This window comes from Psammomys obesus, unplaced genomic scaffold (genome assembly GCF_907164565.1).
Source record: "Psammomys obesus unplaced genomic scaffold, mPsaObe1.curated_primary_1811, whole genome shotgun sequence".
NCBI classification, from domain to species: domain Eukaryota; kingdom Metazoa; phylum Chordata; class Mammalia; order Rodentia; family Muridae; genus Psammomys; species Psammomys obesus.
This window is the reverse complement of record NW_026585609.1, coordinates 68,659-83,599: the sequence shown is the minus strand read 5'-3', so window position 1 is coordinate 83,599 and position 14,941 is coordinate 68,659. Positions and strand designations below refer to the sequence as shown.

Genomic DNA, 14,941 nt, shown 5'->3' with positions numbered 1-14,941 from the left:
AAAGTAAGCGAAAGAACAAACATAAAGACGTTAGGTCAAGGTGCAGCTTATGAGTTGGAAAGCAATGGGCTACATTTTCTTGAAAAGAACATTACGATATCTTTTATGAAATCTAAAAGACTAAGGAGGATTTAGTAGTAAATTAAGAATAGAGTGCTTAATTGAATTGAGCCATGAAGCACGTACACACCGCCCGTCGCCCTCTTCAAATAATTAATAAAAACAAATACATAATTACCCCTATAAATTATCATGAGAAGAGGTAAGTCGTAACAAGGTAAGCATACTGGAAAGTGTGCTTGGATCAACCAAAGTGTAGCTTAATAAAAAGCATCTGGCTTACACCCAGAAGAATTCACCACTATGAACACTTTGAACCAAACCTAGCCCTATCAAGAAAAATAATAATTACAATTCCCCTATAAATCAAATCATTCAACCTAATTAAAGTATTAGAGAAAGAAATTCTTTTTAGAAGCTATAGAAGTAGTACCGTAAGGGAAAGATGAAAGAACTTTATTCATAGTAAGAATAAGCAAAGATTTCACCTTGTACCTTTTGCATTATGAGTCAATTAGAACCCTAACTAGCCAAGAGAACTTCAGCTAGAACTCCCGAAACCAAACGAGCTACCTTAAAACAACTTTATGAGTTAACCCGTCCATGTGGCAAAATGGTGGGAAGATTTTAAGGTAGAGGTGAAAAGCCTAACGAGCTTGGTGATAGCTGGTTACCCAATCAATGAATTTTAGTTCAACTTTAAGTCTGCCACAAGAATTCCTAATCCTAATGCAAACTTAAAATATAGCCTAAAAAGGTACAGCTTTTTAGGCACAGGATACAGCCTTCAATAGTGAATAACTAATATATTAATAAATCATAGTTGGCCTAAAAGCAGCCACCAATAAAGAAAGCGTTTAAGCTCAAATAATAAAATTATCTGAATCCCAAAAGTAAGTTATACTTCCTATAATTCTGATTGGGTTAATCTATAAACCTATAGATGAAATAATGTTGACACGAGTAACAATAAATTTTTCTCCAAGCACAAGCGTATAACAACCCGGATAACCATTGTTAGTTAAATCAAACATAGAACAAATTCTCATAATTAAACAATCTAAAACCTCGAAATGTTAACCCGACACAGGAGTGCTACTCAAAGGAAAGATATAAAGAAATAAAAGGAACTAGGCAAACAAAAACCCCGCCTGTTTACCAAAAACATCACCTCTAGCATCACAAGTATTAGAGGCAATGCCTGCCCAGTGACTAAGGTTAAACGGCCGCGGTATTCTGACCGTGCAAAGGTAGCATAATCACTTGTTCCTTAATTAGGGACTAGAATGAACGGCTAAACGAGGGTTTAACTGTCTCTTATTTCCCATCAGTGAAACTGACCTTCCCGTGAAGAGGCGGGAATATTAAAACTAGACGAGAAGACCCTATGGAGCTTTAATTTATTAATTTAATTTCAACAACACATAACCTAATGGGATAAAAACTGAAAACTAAATTAACGATTTAGGTTGGGGTGACCTCGGAGAATAAAATAACCTCCGAAAGATTATAATTAAGACTGACAGGTCAAAATGGAGCACCTATCACAATCGACCCATTAATCATGATCGACGAACCAAGTTACCCTAGGGATAACAGCACAATCCTATTTAAGAGTTCATATCGAAAATAGGGTTTACGACCTCGATGTTGGATCAGGATATCCCGATGGTGCAGCAGCTATTAATGGTTCGTTTGTTCAACGATTAAAATCCTACGTGATCTGAGTTCAGACCGGAGTAATCCAGGTCGGTTTCTATCTATTCAACAATTTCTCCTAGTACGAAAGGACAAGAGAAATAGAGCCAACTATAAATTAGAGCTCTAAAACTAATAAATGAATTCATCTAAATTTAATAGTTAAGTCAAAACTTTCATCTAGACAAGATGATTAGAGTGGCAGAGTCAGGCTAATGCATAAGACTTAAAACCTTATTTATAGAGGTTCAAACCCTCTCTCTAATAGTGCACCTAATCAACATTCTCCTATTTCTCATTCCAATCCTTATTGCTATAGCATTTCTTACACTAGTAGAACGAAAAATTCTAGGTTACATACAATTCCGAAAAGGACCTAATATCGTAGGGCCCTACGGCATATTTCAACCATTCGCAGACGCAATAAAGCTATTTACAAAAGAACCACTACGACCATCCTCAACATCAATTTTCTTATTCTTAATTGCACCCACACTTTCTTTAACATTAGCGCTAAGCCTATGAATCCCCCTACCTCTAGCTTTCCCACTCATCAACCTAAACCTAGGCATACTTTTTATTCTAGCCCTATCCAGCTTCTCAGTCTACTCAATCCTATGATCAGGCTGAGCTTCAAACTCAAAATACTCCCTATTCGGAGCCCTGTGAGCAGTTGCCCAAACTATCTCTTATGAAGTCTTTATAGCCATCATTCTCCTTTCTGTGTTCTTAATAAGTGTCTCTCTCTCCCTCCAAAATCTAATTACTACACAAGAAACAGTATGACTAATTTTCCCAGCATGACCTATAGCCATGATATGATTTATTTCAACTCTAGCAGAAACAAACCGAAGCCCATTTGACCTAACAGAGGGTGAATCAGAACTGGTCTCGGGGTTTAATGTCGAATATGCCACAGGTCCATTTGCCCTATTTTTCATAGCCGAATATACCAATATCATCCTAATAAATGCCATCTCATCAATCGTATTTTTAGGACCATTACAATACATAGAATCCCCAGAAATTTTCACTATTGACTTTATACTTAAAACCCTATTTTTAACTATATTATTTCTATGAATTCGAGCATCCTACCCCCGATTCCGCTATGACTAGCTCATGCACTTACTATGAAAAAATTTTCTACCTCTTACTTTAGCACTATGTACGTGGTACATCTCAATATTAATTTTCATAGCAAGCATCCCGCCACACACATAGAAATATGTCTGATAAAAGAGTTACTTTGATAGAGTAAATAATAGAGGTCTAAGTCCTCTTATTTCTAGAGTTATAGGAATTGAACCTGTGCTTAGGAATATATATCTATCCATCAGTGTAATCCACGACATAAAACAAACTGAAGGAGAAAAAGCACATGATCATCTCCTTAGATACCAAAAAAGCATTTGACAAAATCCAACACCCATTCATGTTTAAAGTCTTGGAGAGATCAGGGATACAAGGCACTTACATAAACATGGTAAAGACAATATACATCAAGCCTATAGCCAACATCAAACTAAATAAAGAGAAACTTAAATCAATCCCACTGAAATCAGGGAGAAGGAAAGGCTGGCTGCACTCTACATATCTCATTAAAATAGTACTTGAAGTCCTAACAAGAACAAAAATACAACTAAAGGAGATCAAGGTGATACAAATCAGAATGCAAGAAGTCAAAGTATCACTATTTGCAGATGATATAATAATATACATGAGTGATCCCTAAAATTCAACCAGAGAACTCCTTCGGCTGATAAACACCTTCAACAATGTGGCTGTATACAAAAAATCAGTAGCCTCCTTGTATATGAAAGACAAAAGAACTGAGAAAAAATTAGGGAAACAACACACTTCACAATAGCCAGTCTAACCAAACAAGTGAAAGAACTGTTTGAAAAAAACTTCCAGTCTCTGAAGAAAGAAATTGAAGAAGATATCAGAAGATGGAAAGATCTCCCAACCTCAGGGATCAGTAAGATTAACATAGTGAAAATGGCCATCCTGCCAAAAGCAATCTACAGATTCAATGCAATTCCCATGAAATTACCAACGCAATTCTTTACAGACCTTGAAAGAAAGATTCTCAACTTCATATGGAAAAATAAAAATCCAGAATTGCCAAAACAATCCTGTACAACAACAGATCATCTGGAAGCATCTCCATCCCTGATCTCAAGCTGTACTACACAGCAACAGTAATAAAAACTGCATAGTACTGGCATAGAAACAGGATGATGGATCAATGGAATCAAATAAAAGACCCATAAATAAACCCACACACTTATGGACACCTGCTTTTGACAAAGATGCCAAAACCATACAATGGGTAAAAGACAGCATCTTTAACAAATTGAGCTGGTCTAAATGGATGTCTACATGCAGACAAAATGAAAATAGATCCATACTTATCACCCTGTACTAAACTAAAGTCCAAGTGGATCAAAGACCTCAACATAAAACTAGACACACTAAATATGTTAGAAGAAAAATGTAAGGAAGAGCCTTGAACTCATTGGCACAGGAGACAACTTCCTGAACACAACACCAGCAGCACAGGCTCTAAGGTCAACAGTCAATAAATAGGACCTCATGAAACTGAAAAGCTTTTGTAAAGCAAAGGACACTGTTGCCAGAATAAAACGACAGGCTACAGACTGGGAATGGATCTTCACCAACCTATATCTGACAGAGGGCTAATATCCAGAATATAGAAAGAACTCAAGAAATTAAAAAGCAAAAAGACAATAATCCAATTATAAAATGGGGTACAGAGTTAACAGATAATTCACTGCAGAGGAATATAGAATGGCAGAGAAACACTTAAAGAAATGTTCAATGTCCTTAGTCATCATGGAAATGCAAATCAAAATTACCCTGAGATTTCACCTTAAACCCATCAGAATGGCGAAGATGGAAAACTCAAGTCACAATACCTGCTGTGGAGAACATTGACACTGAGAACACTCCTCCATTGCTGGTGGGAATGTAAACTTGTACAACTACTCTGGAAATCAATCTGGCGCTTTCTCAGACAATTAGGAATAGGGCTTCCTCAAGATCCAGTGATACCACTCCTAGCCATATATCCAAAATATGCTCAAGTACACAACAAGGACATTTGTTCAACCATGTTTCTAGCAGCTTTATTTATAATAGCCAGAACCTGGAAACAATCCAGATGCTCTTCAACTGAGTAATGGATACAGAAATTGTGGTACATTTACAAAATGGAATAAAACAAAGAAATTATGAAATTTGTGGGCAAATGGTGGGATCTAGAAAAGATCACACTGAGTAAGGTATTCCAGAAGCAGAAAGACACACATGGTATAAACTCACACGTGGATACTAGATCTATAATATAGGATAAATATACTAAAATCTGTTTACCAATTGAATCTAAGCAAGAAGAAGGATGCTGGATAAGAGTATCAATCCTCATTCAGAAAGGCAAAGACATAGGAAGAGAGATAACACAGGGAACAGGACAGGAGCCTATCACAGAAGGCCTCTGAAAGATGATACCCAATAGGGTATCAAAGCAGATGCTGAGACTCATAGCCAAACTTTGTGCAGAGTGCAGGGAATCTTATGAAAGCAGGGGGAGATAGAAAGATGTGGAGGGGACAGGAGCTCCACATAGAACCAAGGAGAACAATAGAACCAAGAAATCTGGGCCCAGGGGTCTTTTCTGAGACTGATAATACAACCATGGACCATGCATGGAGATAACCTAGAACCCCTGTACAACTGTAGCTCATGGCAGCTCAATATCCAAATGGGTTCCATCGTAAGGGGAACAGAGACTGTCTCTGACATGAAATAAGTGGCTGGCTCTTTGATCAGCTCCCCCTGAGGAGGAAGCAGCCTAACCAGGTCACTAAGGAAGACAATGCAGCCAGTCCTGATAAGACCTGATAAACTAGGTTCAGATGGAAGGGGAGGAGGACCTCCACTATCAGTGCACATGGAGAGGGATATGGGCAGAGAAGACGAAAGGAGGGTGGGATTGGGAGGTAATGATGGAGGATGCTACAGCTGGGTTACAAAGTGAATAAAATAAAATTAATATAAAAATTACAATTTAATAAAGCCATAAGGATAAAAACAGAAAAATATTCTTATAAATTAGGAAAATGGACACCCATTTAAAATGTGCTTTTTCCAACCAAATACACCTTTGGGTAAGAAAATCATAATATATGCAACTGTTAGGATTTCATTTCTGAAGTGATTCCATGAAAGAGCTCAAGAAAACACAACAGACTAGAAGAATAGTAATAGTATGCAAACAAAAGTAGTATATTATCCATCATTTTCACTGCAATCATCAAATTCAACAAGAAAGAGCAAAGAAATAAGAAAAGTTATCTGAGTAGACTTTAACCTCATTACATCAATAAATTACACATTAGGGCCTACGAGATGGCTCAGTAGGTAAAGTTGCTTGCCACCATGCTTGACAATGCTTGGAACCCACATGGGGCAAAATGAACCAACTCTTGTGCGATGTCTTGTAACTTCAATATTAATGCCATGGCATGCTAACACACACACACACACACACACACACACACACACACACGCACACACATAGAAAGAGAGAGGAGAGGAGAGAGAGATCCATGCAGCCACACATGTGCCTGTTCATACAAAACATTTTGAATAATAAAACATTAAAACTTTATTTAGCCACATTTTTTACACCCAGTTGAAGAGTCAACTTCAGAAAGTAAGGTAACTGAGAAGGTGAGTGGGGAATGGCAGTGAGAGTAGGTATGCAGTAAACGTGAGAGTGTCTCTACAGAGCATGTTTGGAGGTTCTAACAGGAGCATGCAGGTGCACATATGCCTTTCAGCTATGACCATCCTCCTCTATGAGGAAAAGTCATCCTTGTCAACTGAGCCTGCAGCTTTGGAACTGAGGCATCTGTAGTAGTGAGCGAGAAAGACACCACGTAGCCACATCAGCTGAATCTGCCTAGAAAGTGAAGGATGACAGATGCCACAGCCAAGAATTCCTCATTTGCAAGAAAAGGAATTATGAACTAGCAGTACTTGATGTTGTCCTTTAGTTGTCCATGAATCTATGAACTGAAGAAGGGAATAAACCACATCTCTATTTGCTGAATAGAAAAATATAATTACAATAGAAGATGAATAAATGGGGACATATATTCCAGTGAGTTTGTATGAGGGGTAGAAGCAGGGTGAAAAAGAACAAAGAGGAGGAAAGGGAAGGGTTAGCAGACAAGAGGGGAGAGCAGGGGAGGGGAGGAGAGGAAAAGAGAGGAGAGAAAAGGAGGGAGGGGAGGAGGGAGGGGAGGGGAGAGGAAAGGAGAGGAGAGGAGGAGAAGGGAGGGAAGGGAAGGAGAGGGGAGAAGAAGAGGAGAGGAGAGAAAGGTGTGTTGGGAGAAGAGGAGAAAAGAAAAAGAGAAGGAAAGGAGAAAGGTATTTGGAAAAGGAGAAGGAGAAGGGGGTGCAAAGGGAATGTGGGCAAGGGGGGGAGGTTGGAAAAGTACAGGGAAAGAGAGAAGTGAGAAACATGCTCCAGTCTGTTTTATGTATAATTGAATCACAAATCATGGTTAACTCAACTTTACAATGAGACAATCAAAGACAGGTAACACTCTTTTCCCACCCATTTTAGCAGGTGTGAAATTCGTAGGCTGGAAAGAACATTTGCTAAGAAAATAAACTTCAAAACTTGGCTCTGCCACATCCTCATTTTATCTTAAAAAGCCATGCGTCTATCATTGCATTCATAACCCATCTTGCTCCAGAGTAAATATTAGTGCATTAATGTACTTCCCAATTAGAGAGTTTCTGTCATGGCATTCATGGCTTTGCTTGAAGACAGTTTGAGCTCAGGGTGTCAAGGGATCCTGGCCCCTTTTACACAGGGTTTCCCACTCTGCCAGTCAGTTGGCTGAGTCATAGGCAATGAGTGCTACACAACTACTCTCCACCTGTCATAACATGATGTCCATTCATTTTGGTTTAAGATATAAGAGGTAGAAGTAGGAAAGGTCAGGAAAGAAAATTTTAAATTATTGTTGAGTTTAGCAGTGCTTAGTATTGGAGTCTTGATAAAGGTATCTTAGAGCACTGAGGTTCTAAGAAACAATAACAAGGACCTTTCTTGGCAAAAGAAACTTTAACAAATGACCAACATCTAAATAACAACACTGGAGTGGATCCATGGGTAAAAAGCCAAAAATACTTGATGACTTTGATGACCTAGAACCTGGGAACAAATGTAAAACATTAAAATAAAGAAGTCCAATCGAGTGGCATGCATTTATAATCCCAGAATTCCCACAGTGAGATTGGAGTAGCAAACAGCATTGACTGGGATATTGAGGGCCAAGTAGGTTGGAGTACACAGGCAGAACAGCAGCAGGAATAACAAGAGAGACCCTGCCTCAAATAGATGAAACGAGAGGTGAATATCCAACATCGTCTTATGACTTCACTGTGTTCTTAGTGGCACACAGGAACTCGCAGCACACAAACATACACACACAGACTCACATATGCATACAGTATGAAGAACGAGAGAAAGCTAAATAAAGGAACTACTTATTACCTCAGAAGAACCATGTACCCAGGTATAGCTGAAAGTGAGAAGATTAAACTGTTAATTGCTGACATGATTAAAAAGTACTGCAGCATGCTATCACACTCACGGCCCTTGTCACACAGCCCGAGGACTGCAGATGAGTTTCCAGATGAGCGAATGCAGCTGCAATTGTGAAACACCTGTCAAAAAATGATGTACAGTTTAAGGAAAAAAAATGTTTTTTTTAATTTTATTTTTTTCTTATCAGTTACATTTTATTAACTCTGTATCCCAGCCATGTCCCGATCCCTCATTCCCTCCCAGTCCCTCCCTCCCTCCCTCATCTCCACCGTGCCCCTTGCCAAGTCCACTAATAGGGGGGACCTCCTCCCCATTCATCTGATCCTGTTTTATCAGGTATCTTCGGGACTGGCTGCAAAGCTCTCCTCCATGGCCTAACAGGACTGCTCCACCCTTGGGGGGCGGGGAGGCCAAAGAGCCAGTCATTGAGTTCCTGTTAGAAACAGTCCTTGTTCCCCTCACTATGGGAAACCAATTGGTTACTGAGCTACCACAGGCTACATCTGAGCAGAGGTTCTAGGTTACATTCATACATGGTCCTTGGTTGCATGTCAGTCTCAGAAAAGACCCTGTGCCCAGATATATTTGGTCCTTGTGGAGCTCCTATCCTTTCCTCATCAGACTAACTCCCCTTCTTTCTTATGATTCCCTGTACTCTGCCAAAGGTTTGGTCATGAGTCTTTGCTTTGAAAACACTGCTAGTTAGAGTCTTTCAAATGCGCTCAGTAGACTCCTGTCATATGAAATCAGGGACAAGACAAGGCTGCCCACTCTCTCCATACCTCTTCAACATAGTACTTGAAGTCCAGCCAGAGCAATAAGACAACTAAAGAAGATCAAGGGGATACAAATCAGAAAGGAAGAGGTCAAAGTGTCACTATTCGCAGATGATATGATAGTATATATGAGCGACCCAAAAAATTCAACCAGAGAACTCCTCCAGCTGATAAACACCTTCAGCAAAGTGGCAGGATACAAAATCAACTCAAAAAAATCAGAAGCCCTCCTGTATACCAAAGACAAAAAATGTTTATTTTTTATTAATTACAGTTTATTCACTTTGTATCCCAGCTGTAGCCCCCTCCCCATCCCCTCCCAATCCCACCCTCCCTCCTTCTTCTCCTATGCTCCCCCCCAGCCTAATGATAGGGTAGGTAGGTCCTCCTCTCCTTCCATCTGACCCTAGTCTATCAGGTCTCATCAGGACTTGTCTTCCTCTGTGGACTGGTAAGCCTGTACTCTCCTCAGGTGTAGGTGATCCAAGAGCCAGCCCATGAGTTCATGTCAGAGACAGTCCCTGTTCCTATTATTAGGGAACCCTCTTGGATGCTGAGCTGACATGAGCTACTTCTCTGCAGGGGTTCTAGGTTATCTCCATGCATGGTCCTTGTTTGGAGTCTCAGAAAAGTCCCCTGTGCCCAGGTTTTTTGGTTCTGTTGCTCTCCTTGTGGAGCTCCTGTTCCCTCCAGATCTAAGAAGGGGGAAATAGAAAGACCTGGAGGGAAAAAATATTGTTTTTAAACCTTCAGTACTTTCTATAAAGCCAGTTGAAAGAAAATGGAGAGTGTTGGGGCCAATGCTATAACTCAGAGGAAGAACACTCATCTAGTTTGAATGAAGACCTGAGTTTGAGCATGTACAACGTTAAATAAAAAATACTAAATCAATAAAATGAGGGGATTTTTCTCTTTATTTCTGATTTCACGAATCTATCATAAAAAATAAATATGTAGACTTTATAATTTTTTATTTTTTACAATTTATTCATTTTATATCCTGATTGTAGCTCCTTCCCTCATCTCCTCCCAGTCCCACTCTCCTTCCCTTTCCTTCCATCCCCTTCTCCTAGTACACTTAATGGGGGAATTCTCCTGCCCTGCCATTTGAGCAGGGGATCTGGGTCCTCTTGATGCATGATCCTTGGCTGGTGCATCAATCTCCGCAGACCCAAACAGTAGATTTTTTAATGGCATTATTTGTTTTATTTTATTATTATGTGATAGGGTTTCTTTAAGTAGCCTCAGATGTCCTCAACACACTCTGCAGACCAAGCTGGCCTCAAATAAAAGATCCTCCTGCCTCTCCCTTCCAAGTGCTGGGAGTAAAAGCTATACCACCACTACCTGGCATTTTTTTAAAATAATGCCTTGTTTTATTGTTAACTAATACCAAGTACTAAAACAAAATATATTTCAGAATGTTGGTGGAATAGTTAGGTGCTTACTAATCAACAGTCATGTCCCCAGGCATAAGGTCAACCTATTTAGAATTGTTCTATTTCCAGATATGATTAAGAAACAAAATTCATACAATTAGACCAGCACCATTTGTTGAAGATGCTGTCTTTTTTTCCATTGTATGGTTTTGGATTCATTCTCAAAATTAAGTATCCATGGGTGTGAGAGTTTATTTCTGTGTCTTCTATTCAATTCCATTGATCCACCAGCCTGTTTCTATGCCAGTACAATGCAGTTTTTCTTACTATTGCTCCGTAGTAGAAAAATGCAAATAGATGCATATTTATCACCCTGAACAAAAAAAAGTCCAAGTGGATAAAAGACCTCAACATAAAACCAGGCACATTAAACCTGTTAGAAGAAAAAGTGGGGAAGAGCCTTGAACTTAATGGCACAGGAGACAACTTCCTGAACAGAACATCAACAGCACAAGCTCTAAGATCAACAATCAATAAATGGGTCCTCATGAAATTGAAAGGCTTCTGTAATGCAAAGGACCCCGTCATCTAAACAAAACAACTGCCTACAGATTGGGAAAGGATCTTCACCAAACCTTCACCAATCTGACAAATGGCTAATATCCAGAATATAAAAAGAACTCAAGAAGTTAAATAGCAATAAATAAGTAATGCAATTAAAAAATGGGGTACAGAACTAAACAGAGAATTCTCCATAAAGGAATTCATTTATTTAAGTAGAGAAACACTTAAATAAAACCTCAACATCCCAGGCATCATGGAAATGCAATCAAACTGACCCTGAGATTTCATCTTAAACCCATCAGAATGGTTAAGATCAAAACCTCAAGTGAGAACACATGCTGGGGAGGTTGTGGAAAGAGGGGAAACCTCCTGCATTACTGATGGGAATGTAAACTTGAACAACCATTTTGGAAATCAACCTGGCACTTTCTCAAACCATTAGGAATAGTGCTTCCTCAAGATCCAGCTATACCACTCCTAGGCATATATCAAAAATATGCTCAAGTATAAAACAAGGACATTTGCTCAACTATGTTCATAACAGCTTTATTTGAAATAGCCAGAATCTGGAAAAAACCCAGATGTCCCTCAACTGAGGAATGCATACAAAAATTGTGGTATATTTACACAATGGAATACTATTCAGCAATAAAAACAAGGAAATCATGAAATTTACAGGCAAATGGTGGGAAATAGAAAAGATCATCCTGAGTAAGGTATCCCAGAAAAAGAAAGATACACATGATATACACTTACTTGTAAGTTGGTATTAGACATATAATATAGGCTAAACATACCTACTAAAATCTGTACACCTAAAGAAGCGAAGCACGAAGTAGGACCCTGGGTAAGCTGATCAATTCTCATTCAGAAAGGCAAATAGGAGGGACATGGGAAGAGGGAGAAAACAGAGAACAAGACAGAAGCCTATCACAAAGGGACTCTGAAAGACTCTACCCAGCAGGGTATCAAAGCAGATACTGATATATCTAGTAAAACTTTGGGCAAAGTGCAGGGAATCTTATGAAAGAAGGGGGAAATAGACCTGGAGGGGACAGGAGCTCTACAAGGAGAACAACAGAACCAAAAAAATCTGGGCACAGGGGTCTTTCTGAGACTGATACTCCAACCAAGGACGATGCATGGAGATAGCATAGAACCCCTGCTTAGATGTAGCCCATGGCATCTCAGTCTCCAACTGGGTTTCCTAGTAATGCAAACAGGAACTGTCTCTGACATGAACTCAGTGGCTGGCTCTTTGATCACCTCCCCCTGAGCAAGGAGCAGCCTTACCAGGCCACAGAAGAAGACAATACAGGCAGTCCTGATGAGACCTGATGAGCTAGAATTAGAGGGAAGGGGAGGAGGACCTCCCCTATTAGTGGACTTGGGGAGGAGCATGGGAGGAGATGAAGGAGATAAATAAATTTTACAAATAATTAAAATTCATATTTCATTTTGATTGTCAACCAACTATATGTATTATGACATGTTTAAGGGAAGGGAAAGTGCTTGATTCTTGACATCTTGCTAAAGTGTCCTGATGAGGGCTGGGGAGATGGAACAGTCACTAAGTTCTGCACAAGCATGAGGACCTGAGTTCTCATCCCCAGCAGACACATGAACAGTGCATGCATAGAACATGTGCTTGCCACACTGTTGCTGTGTGGTGGATATGGGTGACTCCCTGGGGCCCACTTGCCAGGAAGCCTAAGAGGACCAGCAAATTCCAGGCCACTACTGAGGGACGAACAGCCTTACCAGGCCACAGAAGCTGACAATGCAGTCACTCCTGATGAGACCTGATAGACTATGATCAGAAGAAAGGAGAGGGGACCTCCCCTATCAGTGAACTTGGGGAGGGGTATGTGTGAAGAAGGGGGAGGGAGGGTGGGATTAGGAGGGAAAGCAGAAGGGGTTTATGGGGGGATACAAAGTGAATAAAGTGTAATTAATAAAAGTTAAAAAAGAGTAGAAACTTAATATGACTACAATGTTTGGATCTGGGCCTTTGCAGATTATTAAGATTAGGTAAATAGTGATAATTTGACTTCTTCCTTTCCCATCTGTATCCCCTTGATCTCCTTCAACTGTCTTATTGCTCTAGCAAGGACATCCAGAACTATGTTGAAGAGATATGGAGAGAGTGGGCAGCCTTGTCTTGTCCCTGATTTCAGTGGGATTGCTTTAAATTTCTCTCCGTTCAGTTTGATGTTGGCTATAGGCTTGCTGTAAATCACCTTTACTATGTTTAGATATGTGCCTTGTATCCCTGATCTCTCCAATACTTTAAACATGAATGGATGTTGGATTTTGTAAAATGCTTTTTCAGCATCTAGGGAGATTATCATGTGGTTTTTTTCCTTTCAGTTTGTTAATATGGTGGATCACATTGATGGATTTCCGTATATTGAACCACCCCTGCATACCTGGGATGAAGCCTACTTGGTCATAGTGGATAATATCTTTGATGTGTTCTTGGATTCGGTTTGCAAGTATTTTGTTAAGTATTTTTGCATCAATGTTCATAAGGGAGATTGGCCTGAAATTCTCTTTCTTTGTTGAGTCTTTGTGAGGTTTAGTTACCAAGGTGATTGTGGCTTCATAGAATGAGTTTGGTAATGTTCCTTCTGTTTCTATTTTGTGGAATAGTTTGAAGAGAATTGGAGTTAGCTCTTCTTTGAAGGTCTGGTAGAATTCTGCGCTGAAACCATCTGGTCCTGGGCTTTTTTTGGATGGGAGACTTTTGATGACTGCTTCTATTTCTTTGGGGGATATAGGACTATTTAATTGATTTACCTGGTCCTGATTCAGCTTTGGTAAGTCAAATCGATCAAGAAAATTGTCCATTTCATTTAGGTTTTCAAATTTTGTTGAGTATAGACTTTTGAAGTAAGTCCTAATGATTGTTTGGATTTCCTCAGTGTCTGTATATGATAGTATATATGAGTGACCCCAAAAACTCTTCCAGGGAACTCCTACAGCTGATAAACACCTTCAGCAAAGTGGCCGGATACAAAATTAATTCAAAAAAATCAGTAGCACTCCTGTACACAAAAGACAAAAGGGCTGAGAAAGAAATTAGAGAAACAACACCATTCACAATAGCCACAAATGACATAAAGTACCTTGGTGTAACCCTAAGCAAGCAAGTCAAAGACTTGTATGAAAAAAATTTCAAGTCTCTGAAGAAAGAATTAGAGGAAGATATGAGAAGATGGAAAGATCTCCCATGCTCATGGCTTGGCAGGATTAACATAGTAAAAATGGCCATCTTACCAAAAGCAATCTACAGATTTAATGCAATTCTCATCAAATTGCCAACACGATTCTTTACAGACCTGGAAAGAAAAATTCTTAACTTCGTATGGAATAACAAGAAACCGAGAATTGCTAAAACAATCCTCTACAATAAAATATCTTCTGGAGGTATCTCCATCCCTGATCTCAAGCTGTACTATAGAGCAACAGTTATAAAAACTGCATGATACTGGCATAGAAACAGAATGGTGGATCAATGGAACCGAACAGAAGACCCAGAAATAAACCCACACACTTACGGACACCTGATTTTTTACAAAGAAGCCAAAACCATACCATGGAAAAAAGATAGCATTTTCAACAAATGGTGCTGGTCCAACTGGATGTCTACGTGTAGAAAAATGAAAATAGATCCATACTTATCATCCTGCACAAAACTGAAGTCCAAGTGGATCAAAGACCTCAACATAAAACCAGACACATTAAATCGGCTAGAAAAAAAGTGGGGAATACCCTAGAACTCATTGGTACAGGAGACAACTTCCTGAACA

General features: G+C 39.4%; 1 protein-coding gene across 7 annotated transcripts in view; it reads right to left on the bottom strand.

Annotated features, from left to right (window-relative positions):
- Nucleotides 1-14,941, bottom strand: part of LOC129679205 (solute carrier organic anion transporter family member 1A5-like) — a 79,390-nt gene that overhangs the window by 17,703 nt on the left and 46,746 nt on the right. For all 7 annotated transcript variants that reach the window (XM_055610190.1, XM_055610185.1, XM_055610180.1 and 4 more), the window contains one exon: nucleotides 8,357-8,529. In XM_055610190.1, coding sequence (XP_055466165.1) covers nucleotides 8,357-8,529 — 173 coding nt within the window. The remainder of the gene's footprint in view (nucleotides 1-8,356; nucleotides 8,530-14,941) is intronic.